This window comes from Pseudopipra pipra, chromosome 2, assembly GCF_036250125.1.
Source record: "Pseudopipra pipra isolate bDixPip1 chromosome 2, bDixPip1.hap1, whole genome shotgun sequence".
NCBI lineage: Eukaryota > Metazoa > Chordata > Aves > Passeriformes > Pipridae > Pseudopipra > Pseudopipra pipra.
In genome coordinates this window covers 34,982,486-35,005,175 of record NC_087550.1, presented here as the reverse complement: position 1 = coordinate 35,005,175, position 22,690 = coordinate 34,982,486, and the positions used below count along the sequence as shown (strand labels likewise).

At 42.0% G+C, this 22,690-nt stretch overlaps 2 protein-coding genes across 3 annotated transcripts in view; one reads left to right on the top strand and one right to left on the bottom strand.

Moving 5' to 3' along the window:
- PRCP (prolylcarboxypeptidase) overlaps positions 1-11,578 on the bottom strand; it is a 40,630-nt gene extending 29,052 nt beyond the window's left edge. The window contains exon 1 of one of the 2 annotated variants that reach the window (XM_064644980.1): positions 11,313-11,578. In XM_064644980.1, the coding sequence (XP_064501050.1) occupies positions 11,313-11,438 (126 nt within the window). In that variant the 5' untranslated portion in view covers positions 11,439-11,578. The remainder of the gene's footprint in view (positions 1-11,312) is intronic. The other variant, XM_064644979.1, reaches the window with a different exon arrangement.
- A 291-nt stretch (positions 11,579-11,869) lies between these two features.
- On the top strand, positions 11,870-19,863 carry DDIAS (DNA damage induced apoptosis suppressor). Its single transcript, XM_064644973.1, has 5 exons — positions 11,870-12,166; positions 12,894-13,022; positions 14,006-14,167; positions 15,212-15,329; positions 17,073-19,863. Exons 2-5 carry the CDS (start codon positions 12,910-12,912, stop codon positions 19,614-19,616), a joined length of 2,937 nt encoding a protein of 978 aa, XP_064501043.1. The 5' UTR covers positions 11,870-12,166; positions 12,894-12,909; the 3' UTR covers positions 19,617-19,863.
- Positions 19,864-22,690: the final 2,827 nt, after the last annotated feature.

The window sequence follows — 22,690 nt, the reverse complement described above, 5'->3', positions numbered from 1 at the left end:
TTTTTTTGGAAATCCATTTAAAATAGAACAAGCCACTCTGCCACACATTTCCCCTGGGGAGGAGACAAAAAAGGCACAGCAGATGTTATTGTACAGATGTTAGCCTGTTTAATGGACTTCTGGAAGTATTCAGGAGCTATAGCAATGAGTAGAGTACAAAGACAAAACAGGACATGTGGGCTAAAACCCACTTCCTTCTCAGCAGCACCTAAGGTCATCAGTGATTACAGACACAGGGAAGCAAAGCCAAGCCTTTACCAAAAAAGACTATAATTCACAGGGCAGTTTCTAACCAAAAGCATTTGATACCATTTGAGATGGTAAATCAGCACCTGATGGTTTTATGCTTTTGAGTTTCTGGCAAGACTGTGAGCACCTGAAAGCCTTTCTGTCATGCCTTGAATTTCAATCCTCTGTGTGACAGCTTTATTTTCCCAAATTGGATATTCCCTGTGCAATCAAGCCAGTTGTTTTACTGGTGAGAAGCCAGGGGATTTTAAGAGTCATGCTTCACTCTCCACATGTTCATGGAGTTGTTTTGAGTGCTCATCCTGTCTGAATTATTTCCTGGGGACAGGAAGATACAGGATAGTCTGAGGATATCCTCCTGCATGAATAGCAGTGTCCTAATGAATAGATGTCCTAATCTCCTTGGGATTTCACTGATGTGTTTCGATTCCTGCTTTTACTCCTGTCAGGCTGTGAGACTACAGTTCAGTCAGCTGGCCCTATTAATTTTGTTTCCTCTTATAATCTTTGCTTCCTCCATCCAAATTTTAACTTCATGAGGCCAGGGATTGCCTTGTCATCTTTGCATAACATCATATTCAAGAGTCTCCTTTTCTCCAGGCTAAATAAGCCAAGCTCCCTCAATCGCTCCTCATAGGATTTGTGTTCCAGACCCTTCATCAGCTCCACTGCCTTTCTCTGGACACACTTCAGCACCTCAGTGTCTTTTGTTTACTGAGGGGCCCAGAACTGAACACAGGACTCGACAAGCAGCCTCACTAGTGCTGAGTACAGGGGGACAATCACTGCCCTGATCCTGTTGCCACGCTAATTCTGATACAAGTCAGGATGCCACTGGGCTTTCTTGGCCACCTGGCCACACTGCTGGATCATGGTCAGCTGCTGTTGACCAACACCCCCAAGTCCTTTTACCCTGGGCAGCTTTCCAGCCATTCTTCCCCAAGCCTGTAGCGATGCATGGGGTTGTTGTGACCCAAGTGTACCTGGCATTCTGCCTTGTTGGACTTCATACAATTGGCCTCAGATCATTAACCCAGCCTGTCCAGATCCCTCTGCAGAGCCTTCCTGCCCTCCACCAGATCAACACTCTATGCCAACTTTGTGTGATGTGCAAGCTGACTGATGGTGCCCTCAATCCCATCATCAGATCGTTGATAAAGATATTAAACAGGACTGGTCCCAGTGCTGAGCCCTGGGGAACCTCACTTGGAACTGGCCAGCAGCTGGATTTACCTCCATTCACCATCACTCTCTGGGCTTAGTGATCCAGTCAATTTTCTACCCAGCAAAGAGTACACTCATCAAGCCAAGACTGACTCTATGTCATTGTCATTTTCCACATGCCCCATAATACAGAGGTTTTGCTTACCAGATTTGTTAATCCGTCACATTTACCAAAACATACAGACAACAATATATATGCTTTCTGCCTATTAATTGTTTCCAACTTCTATTCAACTATTGAGATGGTCTAGAGCAACTGTCACCAAGTTTTCCATGACTGGAATCAGCTTTCAGCCAAATATGCCCCCCAAAGCAAATGCAGGCTTACGATCCTAGTAACAGAAGGATGTCTATCATTCCAACATTGTCCTTGAGAACACACTGGCCTTTGACTAGACACATGGTTTAGTGATGAACTTGGCAGCGTTATGTTTACGTTTGGGCTTGATGTTCTTAAAGGCCTTTTCCAACCTAAATAAGTCCATGATTCTACACTTCATGTATCTTACTGAAGGTTCTCTTATGCTACAGAAGTCACATCACCTGCTCTTGGGATGCCATTTAAGGTAGTCTGATTTTTAGCACTCATTTATCTCTTCGGTGATTAAAACACACTGACAAGGAAAGCTTCCAACAGGAACTCTACCCCTGCCCTGAGTCACACAGTTTGGACAGGCACTTGAAAAGACCAAAGAACATTTAAACAGCTACAGGATATGCCGCAGGAAAGCCCCAGGGTACTCAGGTCAGCCCTTGTTAGAAACAAACAGTACATGATAAAAGGTTATTTTTATGTCGGAAACCTGAGCAGCTAATGAGAACACAAACAAATTAGTTTCAACTTCCACAAACCATTAGTACGTTTATGCTGCAATTGAATCTCCAGATTCTGCTTACCATGTAAAAATGAAGTCCATAAACAAATTTAGGCTTTAATTACTTATATGTAAAATCCCCCAGCAGTCACAGTGAGGATGCTATTCCCTGTTAAAACACCTCCAGCTGAAAGGACAGGTCCCACAGGGCATCCCAGCATTTTCTGTCCCAGACTTGAGAGTCACAGAGCTCCAAGTGGGAGAATGGGTGGGCAACCAAGGCAGAAGATGGCAGGAATCTCTTCAATCAGCTTTACTACTGACACTCCCTAACCACACATTCCCCTGGTTCTTCTCCAAGCAATGGAGGGCCTTGTGCCACTCAGAATTCACCAGCGACATAAATCTGTAACAAATTATTATAGCAATAAACACTCCAGATGTTCACACCATTGATGCTTCCATTCAAGGCATTATTATCCTGGTGAAATTCTTCCACAGGACATGGGATGGGGCAAGGCATAGATAACAACCAGATCAGAGCTATATTACCCAAGGTGCAATAACTTGCAAGGCTGAAAAAAGCACCAGCAAGAACAAAGTTACCCCTGTGCAAGGTCTCTCACACCCCTAACAGGCAAAGGCCACTAATTTTTTCCATGTGCCTTCCAGATTGAATTACAAATCCATCACATTTGGAGGATTAACTTCAGAGGAGAGGAAAAAACTGGACATGAAGCTTCAATATGTCACAGACGAAGCAGCATTAAAACATTCCAGTTTTGCTAGGAGTGTCCTCAAGTTTTGAGGAGGACTAACTGTTTAAACAAAGACTTTACAAAGTTTCATCTTCTCTAATCAACAGTTTTCATTTGAAAAAGGGCTTCCTCAATTCTTTTTTTTTAACAAAGACACGGAGAATAAAAGCATTTCAGATTAAAGATAATATTTTTATTTAGTGAAATTACATATTTAAAACACCTGTATCCCTAGCCCCAAAAGGGTTAGAACTTTCTACTTTGACAAATATTTTTAAAAGGTTTAATTCAGGCTGCAATTGTTTTACTTCCCAGGGTTTCAGAACTACAACTTAATAATTCTCCCCACCTTAGTTCAACTACTATTATTTTTATTTTTTTCTACAGTTAGTCCTACAAGAAGACAAAGGATCCAAGGAAGAAGAGACAGACAGTGAAAGCAAACAGGTAAACTGTCCTGTCATCCATCCAGGTAGTCTTCTGTCTTCTAATTCGGCAAAGCATGGACAAAATTACAAAAGGTCAGTGCAGGGATGGCAATTTATGACTATTAAAAGGTTATGTATTTTACACATGCCACTGTGAATCATGTATTTAAAAGCCACCAATTCTGATGAGCATCAAGGTGAGGTGGGGGGGAAAATTTCAGAAAACAAAGCATCAAAGCAGCAATTACTCATACAGCCCTGATGCAATAGCAAAAATACCACATAGCAACTTCTGCTTTGGCAAGCTTGCAACATATCTGAACACTGAAGAACAACTTCTGCTTTCAGGGCTGTGAGATGTTGGTAGACAGGATGACGAGGGAATCAGCAACATTCAGGGAAATAACACCCACAGCTCCTCACAAGTGAAAAGTTTTTCTACAGAGAAATTGCTCTACTTTACAACAGAAACATCTAGATCTATTGTCATAACCATTAGAAAAGTTCTCCAGAGGCTGAAAAGCTCTAGCAAACATATAGATAAATGAAAAGTCTTCATACCAGTGTAGTTAGCACCCAGAATCAAGCCAGACCACAGATGCTTTTCTTCTCATAGCAAAGCAACAGTTTTCTCATCTAAACAGAAGCACTCAGATTTTCATCCCAAAAGCTTTTTTTATTTCCATTTCTACTTTCCTTTTTCCACTTAAAAAACATAAGCATTTTGTTACAAACTACCCTGCTCAGCACAGACTCTGAAGAATTCCACGGACATTGCTAAAAACCATTTTCCATCATCTTATAGAACAGAAGCTCCTGCTTAGGAGTCTAGGGAACTCTACATTCCCCTCCCCATTAGCACTGACTCGCAGGACTGAAAACTGCACACTTGTAGGTGGCCAGCCATTTATCACTGTGTAGGAAGCACCACAGAAAAGCCAGCACTTTCCAGAGCAGCATGTGGTTCTGAACAGCTTTTATGGAAGACTTCGTTTTCAGGGAGTCACACAGCAGGGCAAAGCAAGCTGTTGCTTTCAGGAACACATCAAATGTTTTGTTCATGCTAGTTTTGCTTTCACCCACTTCCCCTAGTTCACTCTAGCAGGACTTGGACCCCAGCCAAAGCCAAGGGGCTTGATGCCCATCACTTTCTGTTCCCGTTGTCTTGAAAAGAAGTTCCTGAATGGAAACTACCATCTAAACCTACCTCTGACTGGTTTTGGTCAGTTAGTATGGAAAAAAAACCTGAGAAAACAAAGTCCCTTTGTGGATGCTTTTTAAAAAGGTTTTTTACTTCACAATGACAGAAGAACTTATTCCGTTTGGAAACAGCATAAATGAACTAGGAAAGAAAACAGATGCGCCACTAAGTGTGTCTGAATCTGCAGTCAGAGGGAGAAGACGTCACACAGTATCATAGCTCCCTGCTATCCCATGGCGGTAGGATTTTCAGTGAACCCTCTTCTCTTCAGGAAAGAGACACTTCTCAAATTTTACTCTACAAACACCTTTTCCAGACAACCTTCACATAATCACTCTGACTTTAAGCCTGACACAAGGGTGAACTTGTACATAAACTCTGTATCTTCGCTGTAGGAGTGAGTAATGGAAAAAGCTCTTACATTGACTTGAAGTTAGAAATAACAGCCCACAAGTATCAGAAGTTTTGTTCTTTGCTCACTATGTTCGTTTAGAGAACAACAACCACATCACAGCACAACTGACCACTAATGCCACTTGGCAGTAGCACTATAACAGCACTGAGTGTCAGAAAATACTACACATGCATGCTAGAGCTGAACTAAAGCATAGGAGACAGCAACTAAAAATTTAAAATAAAAAAGAAAATTATCCCCCTACGCCACAGGCAAGGAGTATCTACTGACTGTGTTGAAAAGAAATGCAATGCCCATTCTTCTATCTGTATTTAATTCTCTGAATTCACATGCCTGGAAAACAAAGAAATTAACCATTTTCACAGAATATTCGTAAGATGACTGAGTACAGCCTGGTTTACCCCATTAAATTTCTTATAAGTTTCACTACTTTAGATATAAAATCCAAATATTCCAGAATTGATTAAATAAATCAAACTATTTCTTCAGTTTTTGAAGGCTTAAAATGAAATAGTCAAGTCTGATCCCTGGTCTCTAACCAAATTGGCATAATGCTACAAATTATCTGTGTGGTCTACCACAATTTATTATGCTGATGGCTGGTCTTGATCTCCTCAAAGTCAGATGAAGAAACAGATACAGAACTCATTAGCATCAAGTTCCATTTTCCTTCATTATATATTTTACTTCATTTTCCTCCATATATCCCCACTCAGTCCCCTCTTCAAGAAAAAAAAAAATCAGCTCTTAAGACTTTACTTCAGCTTCCAGAAGCTCCTGATACAAGTCCAAATTCAATGAAGTTAACAGGAGTTCTCATGTATATCTGGCTTATAAACAGCTTGCTACTTCAGTCATATGCACTTCTGCTTATTGTTTTGTTCTTTAGACTTTCTGTAATCTAGACAGTCTACCAGAAATCTTTCAGTGGACTATTACAGCTTTTAATGATTAAAGCTAGTGTGATAAGAAATGCTCAATTTCAGAGGGAGAGTAGTGATCACTGATGTTTTTTGGAGTCACTAGTATTAACTGCTCACTTGAAGGAAGAGGCTGCAAGTAGTGAGGAAATTGTTTCCTGCTTAATTTGAGAAGCTGATGTCTGCATTGTGACCCCACAGATAAGTAGTGCATAAAAATAAAAATTCACTGACAAGCTTTAACAAGTACTTCCCTGTTTTCCTGTCCACTGAATAAGAGCTATTGTTTCTGCTTATGGACCTGGTTTATAGCTTACAGCTCCTGTTTTAAATCACGCTATGAAATCACAGAGTAAGAGCTGCCAAGTACTCTTGTACTGCTTGATGATTAAAACATATATTCCAAGTAATTCACCTCAGAGACAAACATCACCATCACTTCTTCTCTAAACACCAGCATAACTTTTAATTGGTACCAAGGGGCTCTTTTTTCCTTCACCAGAAGTCAAAAGTGCTATTGTGTTATGGTGCCAGGCATGGAAAACAAACCCATCTTAACCATTCCCGACATCTGTTACTATTCTGAGACACCAACCTGAGTCACAATAAGATGCTAAAAGAGCTGCTAACCACAATTAAAAATGATAACCTCAATCTGTCTCAATACCTTTTTAAGCAAGTTTTAGACCTGTGGTTGAAAACTACTCCCTTAACTTTAAAAACATTTATATATAACTGTTGTATACACGTTTTTAGTGCCACTTTTACCAACAACAGTGAAAATTTCAAATACTGAAAAATGTTCAATTGAATGAAGGATATGTTGTTCCATAAACGCAAATTTTTTTCTTGTGAGTACAAGAGATGGAACATTTTTTTAAGAGAAAAACTGCACCCTTAGTTTTGATTAATTTGACAAATTAAGACATCAAATTGATTTTTGATGTAGTACTTATTTCTAGTTAGAGCAGGAAAATGCTTTTATTCATGCACTTCCTTTTAATTGGTTCTTTCTGTAAAACAGAAAGAATCATGTCTGGAAAAAAAAATATCTTCCCCTTTGTAGTCCTCAAATTCTTTTCTAGCTTGAAACTCGTGTTTTAATTTTCGCATTTTCAATCAAAGCTTTCATTTTCTATGCTTCAGAACTTCAGCCTGTAACACAAAATAGGGTATTAAAGACTCCTGATATAGCCAGAAAGGATCAAATTGCATTACGTTTTCAACTTCATTACTTTGAAGCTTCAAGATAGCTTCCTTTTATGTACACACAATATGAAGTGTAGATGCATTTCAGAGCACAAAGCCTTGCATGTGAATTGACTAAGCTATGAAATACTGACATAGGTGTGAAATATAGGAGGTTATTAAATGCAATCAGAACTCTTCTTTTGGAAAGGATGACACAATTGACATGTATTAGTTCAATCTGATTGAAGGACCAGGTTCACTAAGTTGCTGAACAAAAATTACTTTGTACTTGTTACATTGGTTCTTAGACAAATTCATAGCAGTTCACAAAGCAAAGTGTGTGCTTACAAAGTGTGATTGGGGTGAAGGGTCTAAGAGCACATTAAGGCTCATGCAGCCATCAATTATCAAATTGAGTGAAGAGATACCTCGTCCACTCTCTTTTCTAAGATGACAGTTGATCAGAGAAGCCTTCAAATATCAGGAAATTTAAGGTTTCATTCTCTCAGCGGTACCACACATAAACCACCGCAAGCTCTCAGGCTATGGTTTTTGTAACACTGGTATTTGTGCTAAACACAGCGATACAGAAGTACAAAACAAGGCCACCCAAAGGTCAGAGCAGCTGCCTGACTCAAGACCCTCCCCAGTATGCTCTAAGATTATTTCTACTTGGGTAAAGAGAAGTAGATGGCTCTTGGATGCCTCATCAAATCCTTCCAATAAATTTGAACCATGGTCACAGACACAGCTGCTTACAAAGAAACCATCCAGACTGTAGTGGTCTTTCTGCAGCTCTATACTTCCTACGCTCTCTCTGTAAAGCTCAGTTTTAGATGGATTAATTTAACACACAAATCACAAGCAATCTTTTAGCAAGCAAGCAAAAAGTGGAAGTGAGAATAGACTTGCATGCAGAAGTCACACTAGTACATCAGTACTCAAAAAGAGACCAATATCAACGTCCCCAATATAGATACAATTTGTTGATGTAAAGATGAGGGTGATTGCAGAGTTTCTGCTTCAAGGGCCATCTACTGATAAGGGTTGTTAAGGACAGACAGGCCAGCAAGCAAAGGCACTCATCACAGACGCAGGCATTGCTTGACCTATTTCTCAATATTCTAGACTTTTAGCCCTGTCATCAGGGATGTCTGACACTTAAAACTGTAAACAGGAGGAAGTTCAATGCAAATCAGCATTGAGCTGAATTCTGACCATGTTATTTCTCCATTTTTATAAAAGTAGACTTAAATATCATTGATTCTGAGTAAAAGCTGACCCTCAAGCAATGCTACAGGTCTATAGCCCTTCATGCCAAGAAGCTCCATTTAGAGGTTGGAACTGCACATGAAAATTCTCAGCCTCAGTTCTCCAATGTGCAACATTAATAAATTGTTCACAGTGCTCAGGAGGTAACTTTTTAAGCAACAAAATTCATGCACAGAATCTGTTTAGACTTTTAACCTTTTCTTTTGTAGAAATATAAAATATTTAAAGACTCTATTTAAATATATTTTTAATATAATAGGTATAAAAATGTTTCCTTTGTGAGCATAACATTTTGCCACACTATAAAGTATCTTTTATATTGGATGGTTTTATATAAATTATTTCAACTTATAATGTAAACCATCAGAGAGAGAAACAAGAATCAAAACAGGATGCTTAGCTAAGAAGAAAGACTTAGCAGCATGGAACACAAGCAAATGATTCATTCATGAGCTCTAAGTAAATATAATGTAAATAATTAAAGCTCAACAATCCTGAGAGGTGGCAAAGTATCACCACCCCTATTTAACATGTTAATCATACTATTTATGTTCCACTACAGAATAACAATGTAATTACAAATTCCCAGACAGCAGCTTTCAGTGCATGTTCCATAAGGAGAGAATGCCTATCAGCTCTCCACACTATGTTACTGATAAAGACTAGTCTTACACCCCCTGTGTGATCAGACCTCTCACGCTACCCCTGTATCTTCCAAGTGCCAGGCAGCAGCAAACAAATCTTTGGTGAATATGAAAAATACATTAACATATACACACCTCCCACCCTGTTCAACAATACTAGTAAGTTTTCTGACAAGGACAACAAGGATGTCAAGGCCTGCACATACGCTCCCTCTTTCCCGCAGCAGCCACTCTCAGCCGACATGATTTTGCTTGAAGCATGAAAGGAAGAGAACAAGGAAGAGACTGAAGGGAACAACGTGTGGCATCAACTTTACAACACCATGTTACTGTGGCACTTTCCTCCCTTCTCTCCACACCTACCTATGTCCCAAAATCCACATATCTCAGCTACACAGCCCCTCTGCCACTTTGCTGGTGACTGGAAGGCACATAGGCTGTCTCTGTCGAGAGCTGAGGAGAAAAACCAGGTGACACCACAAGCCAGGGAGGAGATGAGGACAGAGGTGTCACAGCATGGTGACAAAGGGCGGTTCAGACTGCAGCACAGAATTAGAATCACTGATACCATGCTAACAATGTGTAACAACCGGTGTGCCAGAACAATTAGAGTTACACCACCACTACAGGATTGACATCCTGGCCAAGGTTGACCACACGCTGAGGAAGGTATTTGCAGTATGTTACAAAAATAAGATTCAGAGCTGTTAGAAGGGTTAATTGAGAGACACAAATCTCAAATCACTACCTGAGTAAGCATTAGATAGAGATGTTTTCAAGAGACAGAAATTCCATGATTTATGCAGGGAGATCACTGGAACAGGAGCATTCCAAAGCCAGTAACACTGTCTGTAGAAGGTTATAACCTCAAAGGATGGATTTCTCACTTAAATTGTTCCCAATCTATCTCTCATCTCAAATAACAGGGACCTTGATTCTCAAATTATTCCATAGCTATTCAGGATAACCTTAAAAGGGTTCTCTGTTTTCTTCATGTCTATTATCTCTCAAAGTGTAATCTTCCCATCTTGCTCACTCCGTCATTAAGTTCACCTTCTACAAAGCTGAAATAGGAGATATTCAATAGGAGATATCACCCAAGATGCCCAGTCACAAGTTGCACCAGCAGAGGTTTACATAAGATATTAACAAAAAATTATTCACTGACACAGTTATCAAGCACTGGAACAGGGAAGTGGTTAAATCAACCACCCTAGAGGTGTTTAAAGGAGTGTAGACGTGGCACTTAGAGACGTGGTTAGTGGTGAACATGGTAGTGCTGGGTTAACAAATGATTCCATGCCTGTGAATTAAACACCTCCTTCCCACCACTCCCTATGTAGACCAGAGCATGAAATTTAGATGCACGCTACAAGCCTGATACTAAACAAATCAAGAGAATGCTAGAAAAACCTCCTCTTCTCTTACTGTACCTCCCAGTACAAGGAATCATTACCTCCCCCGTGAAAACCAGGTACAGCAGAGGTGACAACAGAGATCTGCCTCAACACATCAAAGGATCTGTTGACTGTTTTTGTGAAAACCTATGAACAAGCAGGGCTCCAAGTCTTACCCAAGGAAACCACACCAACACTTGAAGCCAGTGTTGCAGAGCCCCGTGTTCTGTCCGTGAGCTATGGATTTTGTGAACAAATTGTGAGAAGGCAGGATGACAAAGATCAGGTTAGTAACAGAAATCTCTTCCATATTTCATCTAGTGAAAGGTGTCCCTGCCCAGGGCTGGGAGAAGGGTTAGAACTACATGATCTTTAAGGTTCCTTCCAACCCGAACCATTCTGTGATAAAGAAAACAAAATAAATCACACAGCTGACGTTCGCAAACATCACCAGGGCACAGCCGCGGTCCCCGGCCCCTCGCTGCCGAGCAGGATGCGCTGGAATACGGACCCCGAGGTCAGGATACAGTGTACAGACACGCAAGGGAGCAGACTACGTAACATTTTAAATAGTTGCACTTTTAAAGGGAATATTCAAGGCTTGGAGCATTTTACCAAAGCGACTGAGCACTGAGTGTTTTTTTATAAATAATTAGTAATAATAATTAGTAATAATACACTCAGAAACCTGCGGATAGTCCTGTCCCGCCTGTGGCTCAAGTGAGGCTAGTGACAGTGGACAGTGCCATCCGCATGCCCACGAAAACCCCCTCCCGCCCGCCCCCGGCTCCCAGGTACCGGCTGGCTCAGGTAGCGCGTCAGGTACGGTCCAGCTGCCGGCGCAGCGCCCCTGCGGAGGCGGGGAGGGGCGGGCAGGGCGCCGGCCGCGCCGAGGAGCGGGAGAGCCAGGAGGAGCCGCAGCATCGCCGCGGGCAGAAGGAGAAGAAAGAGAAGGAGGACGAGAAGGAGAAGGATCAGCGCTTTATCCTGGCCCCGCTCCCGGCCGGGGCTGCCCCGAGCGGGACCCGGTGGGGGGGGCGGGGCCAGCCCGGCACGTGCAGGGGCCGGCACTGAGCAGCGGAGCCTTCCGATTGGCTGAGCAGTCGGGGATGAACTCGCGCGCCCGTTCGCGGTTGGCTGAGGCCACTTCAACAGGTGTTTCGGGCGAGCGACTTCCCGCGAGGGGACAACGATTGGCTGCGCGGAGCACGTGATCCGCCCACCTCGGCGCTGCCTGGTGGAGGCGCTCTGACCCCTCCGTGCGTTGTGATTGGGCGAACCGAGGCGCCCTGCCGTCGCGCTGAGTCACGATTGGCTGAGCGCCGCCTCGTCCCGCCCCTACCAGGGGCCCGCAGCAGCCCGCACTTCCGCCCTTCCGCCGGGGCCTCAGTGCCGGGGCGAGCAGGGGGCACTGAGCGTAGCCCCGGCTCCGCCCCGCCCCTCGGCCCGTGCAGGGAGGCTCGGGGGGAAAACTGGGTGTGAGACGTGTTAGCGACTCGCGTTGTGCTTTTCCTCGGGAAGAAAGCGAGGCGGAAGGATCACTAGAGGGCACTAGGCACCGGCGGGAGCCGCGGGGAGAGCCGGGCTGCCGAGAGGCAGCGAGCGCGGCGGGAGCACCTGGAAGGCTCGTGGTTCCCCGGCCGAGCGCTGAGGTTTGGGTTGCTTTGTTTATTACAAAAAATTAAAGTAAAACAGATTTGTTTGTGCTGTGCTCTTTTAACTTGTGTCGAGACAACGAGTTTTGTATTTCTTCCAAAGAGGAATAGAGCTACAGATCTTGAGTCTCTTTGCCCTTGCCAGAACCTGCGTGAGCGCTTACACGCTGCGTTATATCCCTTGTATTTCAATGGAATATTTGCAGTGTTTTCTGCTTTTTGGGATGCGTTTTTGTTTTTTTCTAGCGTCTTTTAAAAGTGCAGGTAAAAAAACCCGTAAGCTTTGTTTCTCTAGTTCTGAGTTGAAGACCAGTGTTTGCAGAATTACAAGTGTAGAATCATTTCAGTTTTTAACCCCATGTTGTGACTTCACTCTAAATTAAGGAAAAAAATCAGAAAATGATTTGCCGTAGTGCTGCATTCAAGGTTAGACTAAAGATTCCCTAAATACGAATGAGAATTTGTATGATCTGTCTGCAATAGTGTGCAATGCCGTGAACGCTTCCTTCTTATTACATAGCTTCATCCTTTTTTTTTTCTCTTTTTAAAGAGTTAATTAGGAGTAATAATAGATGTTACTTTAATTGAGTTATTATTCAAACAATGGTCACTTTTTTCCTGAGGGCTGCTTTTCAGAGTGTTCAAGCAACCCAACTAAAAGCAGTTAATATTAACATCTCATAAAATGAGAACTCTTCAAATCATTTCAGCTTACTCATTTCAGGTGATGCTGTGAGAACATGAGTAGTGTGAAGGGACTTTTGGCTGCCTCTGTGATTTCCATCCAGAATTCCTGCTTCATCTATCCTGCCTGTCAAAACTGCTTATCTAGGCTGATGCTGGATTCTAGGAGGTATGTCCTGTTTTGGGGATCACTAACTGTTTTCCATTGACTTAGGAATCTCTGTTAGCTGAACACAAGTTGAAGGAAATTGGTGAAAATCCAGCTGTTGTAGAAAAAAGTGCTGGTTTCAGATATTTATGTTGCTTATCACTATTTGAATCTCTTTGTATTCCAGTAGCAGCTTGGAGATCATTGTGGAGCGAGGATTCTATTGCATTTAGTGCCATGCAATATCAAAGGACAGTTTAGCAGAATAAATGATGTGTGTTAATGGCTTCCAAGTGCATCCCCTACAGTCTGTCCAGTCCCTCTATGCTGTTCTTAAGTTGGAAAGCATTGACTGAAAGCCCCTCTAAATGAAATTCTGATTTGATTTTTTTTCATCTCGTTCTATATGTGCAACCCACCAGGTAGTCCTATATGACTCTTCTGCTGACTGTGTGTCCAGAAATGTGTGAGCTTTCCTTTCTAATTGCAGTGTTGGGTGAAGAACAGTAAATCAATGAATGTCAGCACTGAGTGGAAGGAGCTGACTTTGTAAAGCAGGGATATCTCTTGTTTCAAATGCTGAAGTACAAGGTAACAGTGCTGGGTCCTGATGATTTTTTTTAAACCTAGATATTTATACTAATGCTGCAGGATGAAAAATCCCAACCCAGAATGAAACTTGAAAAATCAGAGTGCAGGGAATTGAAAATTACACTCCAACAGTCACTCAAAGCCCACCGACTCTCCAATTTCACAAGAGGGTAGCATTTAATACATTAGTAAAAGAAGCCAGAGGCATTCTGTCATGATACAGACACCTTGCTCTGAGCCTTTGGTAAGATTAATGCCTCAAGAAGTACAGAAAAAGAAAAACCATCTTACAGCTTTTGATGGAATATTTGATACATTATAGTAGTACTACAGCAGGTAACTTCTTACCTCAGCAGTAATTAACAGAAGTTCATGTATTCAATCTTTTTTATCCTTTTACTATCTTTTGTCAGGTTTAATTGTCTAAAATGTGGCTGCACAGGTGAAGCTAAAGATGCAAGCTACAGATATAGATTGTCCCTAAAGATTGCTGACACTAGTGATTTGTTTGACATCACTGTTTTTGGAAGTTGCTTAGATCCATTCTTTGGAGTCACCGCAGAAAATCTGCAGAGGTAAGGAATGGATTCTGTCTGACCATATAGCTGCTGCTTTTTTATTTAGCCTAAAAAAATTGAGATGAGCCTAGATGGTGGGGAAACGAGTGAGAAGAAGCTGCTGAAGTGCTCCAGCATTTCCTTAGTACCAATCACCTTGAGAAAATGCTGAAATTTGATTTTATTTTTTTTCTCTGAAACCTTTGCATCTTGAGATGGATTGCTTCTAGGTAGTAGAAGAAATCCTCCACCTGTCTGCTGAAGGCAGCTACTACTTGCTAAGTGAGCTTCACAGTTTGGTTGGTTTGACTTCTTCCTTGTGTCCTTTCTTCTTTATTTGAGATAGAGCCTCTGGGTTTTGTTTTTTTAACAGTTTGGATGCACTTGTGACTTTTCTTTGGTATGATCAGATTTTCCTTTAGAGAGAAGGGATTTCTAAGAAAGCCTGTTAGTCCTCAGAACCTGACAATGCACATTATAGGCTTCAGATTTTCTGAAATGTGAAACTGCTGGGATAGGATATTCAGATGCGTTCCTTGCTTCTTTCTCTAGTCTATTATTTTCCAGTGCCTTGTTTTATCACTAGCTCAAAGACAAATGCTTTTTTAATCCCATATTAGCAGCATAAATAACATACTCATGGCAGGCATTCTGCCCTGCACTGCTGTACTGCTGTCAGCCGTGAAAAGCAGTTTTTTCCATGTATGGATACTGGTGTGCTGTAGAGGTCTGGGCAGGAAGGATGTGTAAGCAATAGCAGCATATTGACAGCCTTATACAGTCACTGTGTTCATCAAAAAATCACAACCACACAGGGAACACTCAAAAATTGTGAGTGTATTAAACCTACTCAGAGTGGTTGTTTTGTTTGCTTCTGTTTCACTAACAATTTGAGTGACCAAAGCAGTTGAATTCATAGCTTCCTGTTTTCATTCTGTGTTTAGTTTAAACTACCACAAAATTTTCTCCTTAATATGTGTCCTCTTTAGCACTATAGTACAGCTCAAATACTATGTAGGGCTTCCTCTGTCAGTCCAGTACTTCTGTATGTTTTTACTCAAGGTATATTCAAGACTTCAGTCAGCTGTCGGGAGAAACAAATGCAGAGGCACCTACAGGATTATTAGTTCAAGCAGTGGAAACCTGTTTCATTGGAAAAAGATTTATATTTGGATTGAAGGTAATTTTAATCCATGTTACTCTCTTTTAATGAGTTTTTTTCACCAGGTTTTGTAGCCAATAAGGAGTATAGACTGAGTTATCAATGAATCATGTACAACATCTCTTGGGAATTTGAGAAGATTTAAGGCTAGGACATGAGAAGGTTTCTGCTTCTTTTCCCCAAGACTCCTGTGTTATTTCAGATGAGTCACATCCAAAAGTCATCTTGAATGGCAGTAGTCGGCTTGACAGCTTGTCAGAGTGCTTTTCAGAGAGCCTGAGCAGTGCCAGCTCCTGTGCATATCAGTAACAGCTTGGAGTCTGTAAAAAACCATATACGGTTTGAGCAAGAAACAAGACTGTCTTTCCAAGCACTGCCCTACCTTTCCCATGCTGTGTGGTCTCCTAGTGTCTGAAATGTAAAGAGAAATGCATCCCCCTGCACCCTTTTAATATTTTTGGATTTAAGAGCACGTTTCAAATTGTTGATAAAGTACAGCTGTTCAACATCTGTGTGTGTGGCTCTTCTATGTGTTTAACAGACTTTGAAATATTAGTTCTTAGTAATCCTTCCACAGAAACAGTCTTCTGAGTCCTCTTCAAGTGGTGCTGGTGTGAGACATTCATTTTATGAAATCTGTCAACTAAATACTACCTGGCAGGGGTTTTTCCTCTCCCACAGGTATCATGAGATTTGTATCTGAGCTTAGATTTTCCTAAAGCACAGCATCTTAATTAATGGAAGTTGGAGGAGTTAATGGATTAACTTTACTTGCCTGGAACCCTTCACCAGGTCTCTGTGCCTGATGCCTTTACAAATCTTACATATCAACAGCCGTATCAAATGGCTGAACACACATTCAAAGACCATTTGCTCAGCCCTTGTTTGTAGACATTTCTGTGTAGTTGTGTTCAGCTATGCCTACAGTTGTACCCTCTCAGATAAAACTCAATCAGCTTACCACACTTTTTTAAGACTTGCCTTGGAAGGGTGTTGTCCTTGGCTAACAGCCTTCAGCCTCAACCCTTACACAGATTCAGGGAGGAGGAGGGTTGTTGGAGATAACTATTTTTGCTTTTTGGCCTCTGGCTTTGCCAGACCTTGAGGGGTAGATGAGAAAGGGTTTATCCACTTAAAATATTAGATAATTCCCTCTGTTTTAAATGTAATTTTTCATCTGTAGTTTCTGTGTAGAGAGAAGCAGGTTTTATAAAGTATTGTAGCTGAAGCTCCTCTGAAACACTACTCTCCATAAAAATCTGAGAAGATAAAGATTATAGCTTATTTCCCTTTCACAGGGGTAGTGCATAGAAAATATCATGCTGGCTTTGATAGCTGAGCTGCCAAGTCAAGTATCTGGCACAAGAGTGCTTTGCTTCAAGTGCTGCCCAGTGCTTCCTGGATAAAAGCGTTGGCCTGAGGCAGCGAGCTGTTGGCACTGAACTGCACTGGAGGAAGCCCGGAAGCATCCAGTGCCCTAAAGAGAGGAAAAAGTTTTCTGTGAAGTCCTTTCTTACAATTCTTGGTTGCTTTTCCAGCTCCAAAACTTTGTGTAATTGCAACAAGCAATTACCTCTCACTGTGATGCCCTTTATAGCCCTTGCCAGTGCTTATTTCCCAGGGACTGCTTTGTGTGACAGACTGTTTTGTATTCTCTTCCCTGCAGATCCTGAGAAAAAGTGAGACCTAAATTTAAGCCTGACTTAAAAGGCATGTTAATTTTTTTTTCTAAGTTGGTTGGTTTTTTTGTTTTCCCCCCAGGGTTGTGCAAGGGAAGATGGAGGGTGTTCTGCTGCCAGCAGCATCTTGCAAAACTGTTCCAGAACTAATAGAAGTACGAAAAACCTTACAGCTTGCCAGATCTTCCTGCCAAATGCTGCTGTTACTGGCTTTACTGTTATCAGCTACTTAGATCATCTCTTGCAGTCGGCAAAACTCAGGAGTGGTAATAACACCTCATATTTACCTGATGCATCATCAGCTCCAATGGATGAACCTCTCAGTGAGCTCAGCAGCTTGTCTAGCCTGAACAGAAACTCCTGTTTTGTTCAGTCTAGTAGCAGAGAAAGTTTTTTAGGGTCCTGGCAACAATCCTTCAGCCTGACTTCATCTGTTGCTTGGGTAACAGCGGAAGACTTTCCCACTCTGGAAGTGGGAAAGCTGGTGAGTGAACAGCATGAAGAAGAGGCGAGGACCGTCTCTGCAGAATTGTGCAGTGTAAGCCTCAGCAATCAAACTCCTTGGGATTCACAGTTTTGCAGCTCTTCCGTGAAGGAAGGAGATAAAGAGAAGGATAATGAATTAAGTTCTCAGCTTAGTTGGATTGACAGTATCTCTGTAACTGGTAAATTGGAGAGAGTACCCTCTCCAAGGAGTGAATGTTCACAAGGAAACTGTTCCAGGTTGTTACAACATCCCTTGGAATCTGAGGTAAAACACATTTGCCTGAAGACTAATAGAAATTGTTACCCAGAAAAATTCCACAACTCCTTTGTTTACAAGAAAGGTGCCTCAGCTCCTCATCATGTAACTGTAGCTGGAGTGTCTCAGGTGGGCTCTATGTTTTGGGAAGAGCTCCCGTTCTCGGAAAGCCTAAATGATTTGTTAGCCAGAATAGAAGACAGCAAGGATATTGTAACATCACCCAGCCTTGATGCAGGCAGATATGCCCTTCTTGAACATAGAAAGTTGAGTGTAAATCTTAACAAATCATGTCCCAGGCAAACCCCAGTGGCTGGTGATTTGCCAAGGAGCATCTCGGGGAGGTTCTTGCCACCAGCAGAGAATGATAGTTGGGATAGTTGGGAGAACACACTGTTGGCTTGTCTTCAGTCAAATCCTCCAAGTGATGAGGTGCCACAATGTGAGTCTTCCTCTGGTATATTTTCTTCAACCATTAAGGAATGTGGATCACCTTGCTTTATATCTAATCCCCATCTACCTCTTATGTCACTGTCCTCACCAGTTACATCAGAGCCTTCTGTTTTTGAGAGCAGATGTGTGCAATCCAAAGAAGCAGATAGTGACACTGCAGATTCATCTTGGTCTTTTATTAATCTGCATGGAGAAACCTCCTGTTTAAAAAGGAGCAAGGCAGCTACCTGTGTGCATTCTGCACATGATAGCTCTTTAGCTGCTTGTGAAAATAAAGAAAATTATTCTTCTACAGCAAGCCAAAAAACAGGTCTTACATTCACAGGAGCCTGGGACTCTGATCCAACAACTCCGCACAATACAAGTAGGATATATAAAAGAGAATTAAAACCATTGACAATGCTGTCAGATAATACCTTCAAAAGTGTTAGAAGGCGGGAAGTGCAATGGAACAGTGTCTTCCCTGAAGGCAGCTACAATGCTTCTGCTGATCTCTTTGATGCAAGTGCAAGAGAGGTATCAAAACCTGTAGAATTTCTAAATAAATCATGTAATTCTTTAATACAGGAAGATACTTTGACAGAGAAGGTCACAGCTCCTGAATTGGTGCTTTGTCCTGGAGCTGTTCCTTGTAACAGTTCAAAACTGAGCTCATCCCTACACAGGTCCCCTCGTGCTTTTAGTAAGCACAGTACGCCCATAGCTTGCTCCTTTCATGACTCAGAATGCAGTTCAGTTAGTGCTCAAGACTTTGTTCCTTATTCACAGTCGACTCCTGTGACAAAACCTCTGCAGAAAGTGTGGCCAGGGGGGGAAAGAAGTTCTTTTGTCACCCTCTTCACCCCTAAAAATCCCACTAAAGTGCATTCCAAATGCAAGCGATCTAGGTCTTCCTTTCAAAACACTCTGCTGCAGCAGCTTACTGGCAAGTTAGTGAAACGTGGGAGGCCAAGTAGCAGGGAAGACAAAGAAAGTAGTAGCTCTGCTTCACAGCAGTTCCTTAACAGCCAACTGCCTGCCAACTTTGAGGAGTGGATCCCTCCCTCTTCAAACAAAAGGCATAATCCAACTGTGCCTTTAAATTTAAAAAGAATGTGCCGGGCTACTGACTTGCAATCCACCTGTGGGCACACTGGCAGGGACCCTGTTCCTGAAAGCAGAGAGAACAGTGAAGATTATGAAAATCTTGCCCAAAATGAGAGACTAAGCCCTGGGGACACAACTAGTATTGTAAGAACTCCTTTATCTGCAGGTGTCACCAATGCCTTATTTTTGAAAGATACGGTCCTGGAAACTTTTTCCCCTTCAGAATGCAAGAATCGCCTTTCAAGTGGAAATTATTCAGGAGGTATATTGGAAAGGCCGACTGGCTGGTCTCCTGAGTTGTTCTTCCAAGCACGGACCCCTTTTTCCAATAAGCCAAAATACTAGAAAAAGGATATTTCAATGCTGTGTTCTTTTTAATTATTTCTGTTAAACTTCTGGGAAGGATCCAGCAGGATAAAAGAGCTATTTAAGAACTAAATTGTTTATACACCTATTGGCATATGTCTTGCTAAGATGAGTTGTGTTTGTTTGCAGATGTTTGTACCACAGAAATGGGGAAAATCAAAGCTTGAAGTTACTTTATTTTATTGTAAATTAACTCGAGGATGTGCAATAAAAACTTTTGTAAATATGTGAGTATTGAATAGATCTCACTTTATCGAGTACAGGTAAAGTGGAGTGTTTTAATGTTGCACTATTGTCTTTTCATCATAAGAGCAGCCCTGGAGTCTGTGTCCACTCCAGCTTATTACCTGATGAGACTCTCTGGAGAAAGGCCACATTTTCATCGAAAAATTTCAAATGCCATATGGGCGCCTTGTCTTTGAGCCCATTTGGATCTGTGACAGCCTTGAATTGGGGGGAGGGCACCATCCTGAGAGGTTGGTAGCAGGTCCCAGTTTTCCTGTAAGATTTTTTCAAGTTAAAGATTGCTAGTGGCAGATTCCCGGCAGTGTCTTTCCTCTCCCTTGTTTTGGGGTCTTCCATATCCCTCACCCAAAACAGCTGCATTTAGGGTCATTGAATAGAGAAATCTTAGATGTGTTGCTGCAAGTTTGTATGTCAGGTCCTGCAGAAGGGTGTGGGAATCTGGTAGCACAGGATGTTGTCAGCCTGAAAAACTGACATTTTGTTGTAAATGAGTGTTTTTAAGGTCATAGTGCAACTCGAAGGGGCCGGAGAGGATGCACCATCACACTTGTAGAACCAGATGCAGACCTAAAAGTACCTGCTGCGACTTTTTATTTTTTCTTTTGAGGCATAAAATGAATGTGCACCATTCACATTGTGACTGGTGACAGGGAGGTGTTACTTGGTTCATTCTCAGCTGCAAGGTGGACATTTTTGCATTCCTGTGTTTGAGGCCTCACCTCATTTTTATTGCACCTACTTAAGCCCCAGAGTCAGTGTTTGTTCAGAAAAGTTTTGTGTCTCAGCATGCAAGGAACAAATTGTATCAATACTAGTATCTAAAGCACTTTCAGGTTATAAAGACAGCACTTCTGCCTTAGGAAACCTGAGAGGCAGACGTTGCTGGAAGTTAGAAGAGTATTGTGGGAATGTATCATTTTGTGCTCACTTTGTTCCTATGTATTTTACTCACTATATGTTGTTGATCATTGTTGGATTCAAGGCTAGAAGTGTTTCATGTGTGACTGAAAGGCTTCTCTAACTTCACAGTCCCCTAGTCTCACAATAGGTACCTCAGTGGGGCATCCACACAGACCACCAAATTCAGGCAGGACCTTCCTAAGGCAGCCAACAGAAACCATGTTTGGGATAGATGGAAAAAACACCTTTGGAATTTGAGCTGTAATCTTTGTGTGCCTTCATATCTCTTCTACGAAATAATTATGTACCTGTTCATTAATTTTAGGAAACTTGGGGAAGTATGAGGGCATTTACTTTTGCCATCTTGTCCCTTACCTACTATTTTTAGCATGGATCACCATTACAAAGCATATAGGTAAACCTTTTTAGTTTCTCAGTCTCTACCCTAAGTTCTGCACCTTCTAATCAAATGCATTTCCCGTTGAGGGATGGGAAGGAGAAGAGTGTTTGAAATCAAACAAGCTGCTTCTGCAGCTGAGCAGGGTATAAATGAGGTACAGGCTCTCCTGCAAGGGTATGGGTGTACTCAGACTGCAGGCTGACCAAAGAAAACAGCAAGCAGCAAGTCTGTACAGGTAAATTCCCTTTACAAAGAAGCTTTTACAAAGAAGCTTTTTCCACTCAGCATTGGTTTGTTGGTTTGGTTTTTTTCACTACTTACAGTTGAGGAAACCTAGGCACAGGTTCAAAGACTTGCCTGACATAAAACCAGGGAGTCCAGCTCTGGAGACCCTAAATTACCATCTTTTCACTGTCCTACCCTGCAAGTTACTAAAGCACACCCCAAAAGTTCTTTCCAGTGTTTAAGGATGCTGCAACAGCAGATGGCAGTGGAAAGAGGCTCAAGATTTCTTCTTATGAGTCCAAGCCTAGATCCCCACAGTCCCTGAACGTCAAATAAAAGAGAAAGGAAAATCTAGTTATAGCAAAGAAAGAGGCAAAAAGGAGCAGAATTAGACATCACAATTTGATGATGTTTACTTGATAAATTGATTATGTTTTTAAGAGAGAGAGGGAAAGTTTACTTTAGATATGCAGAAGAAATCCTTCACTATGCAGATGGTGAGATACTGGCACAGGTTGCCCAGAGAAGTTGTGGTTACCCCATCCCTGGCATGTGTTCAAAGCCAGGCTGGATGGGGCTCTGAGTAACCTGGTCTGGTAGAAGGTGTCCCTGCCCATGGCAGGGGTGGTTGGAACAAGATGATCTGTAAGATCATTTCAACTCAAACCATTCTGTGATTCGCTGACCAAAGTAACCACAAACATCATGCCTCCAAATGGAGTCACTTGTTAAGTGTGGTGCCAGTGACACCACTGCTGCCCAACACAGCAATGCTGCACTGTAAGGGACAAACAGCTCCATAATCAAGGCTTCTTGGCACAGCCAAAGGGACGTGAGGGTAACAGCAGAAGCCATATGGACTTTGCAAACTGTTGATGACTTACCCAGCAGAGCTTTAGCCCTGCATTTGACAGCAAATCAAGTGCACCAGAGCTGCACCATGGTTGCTTCATTCAGGATAGTGCAGGGCTCCGGAGTGAGGCCAAGTGAGACAGCCTGTGCCTGCACCTGTATTTACCAATGCTATGCCTGTTGAAAAGATTTTATTTATTGCAAATAAAATCCTACTTGATGAATCCTTGGGGCAAGTGGAAAAGGAGTAAGAAATGTTTCCTGCCTTGGTAAATCTGCATTTATAGCTTATGTAGAAGAAATAAAAGGAAAAGCAACATTACTCATACTCAAATCACTGAGCACAGGGAAGCCAATACAGAAAAGGTTTTAAGACATCATAAAACTTGAAAACTAGTTGCTTCTAGTACAGCACATAGTAGGAAACCGC

Excerpts from the sequence above, each read along its gene's own strand:
- DDIAS (XM_064644973.1), top strand. The coding sequence starts at position 12,910 with ATGAGTAGTGTGAAGGGACTTTTGGCTGCCTCTGTGATTTCCATCCAG. Across the intron at positions 13,023-14,005 it reads CTGATGCTGGATTCTAGGAG|GTTTAATTGTCTAAAATGTG; the intron begins GTATGTCCTGTT and ends ATCTTTTGTCAG. Across the intron at positions 14,168-15,211 it reads ACCGCAGAAAATCTGCAGAG|GTATATTCAAGACTTCAGTC; the intron begins GTAAGGAATGGA and ends TTTTTACTCAAG.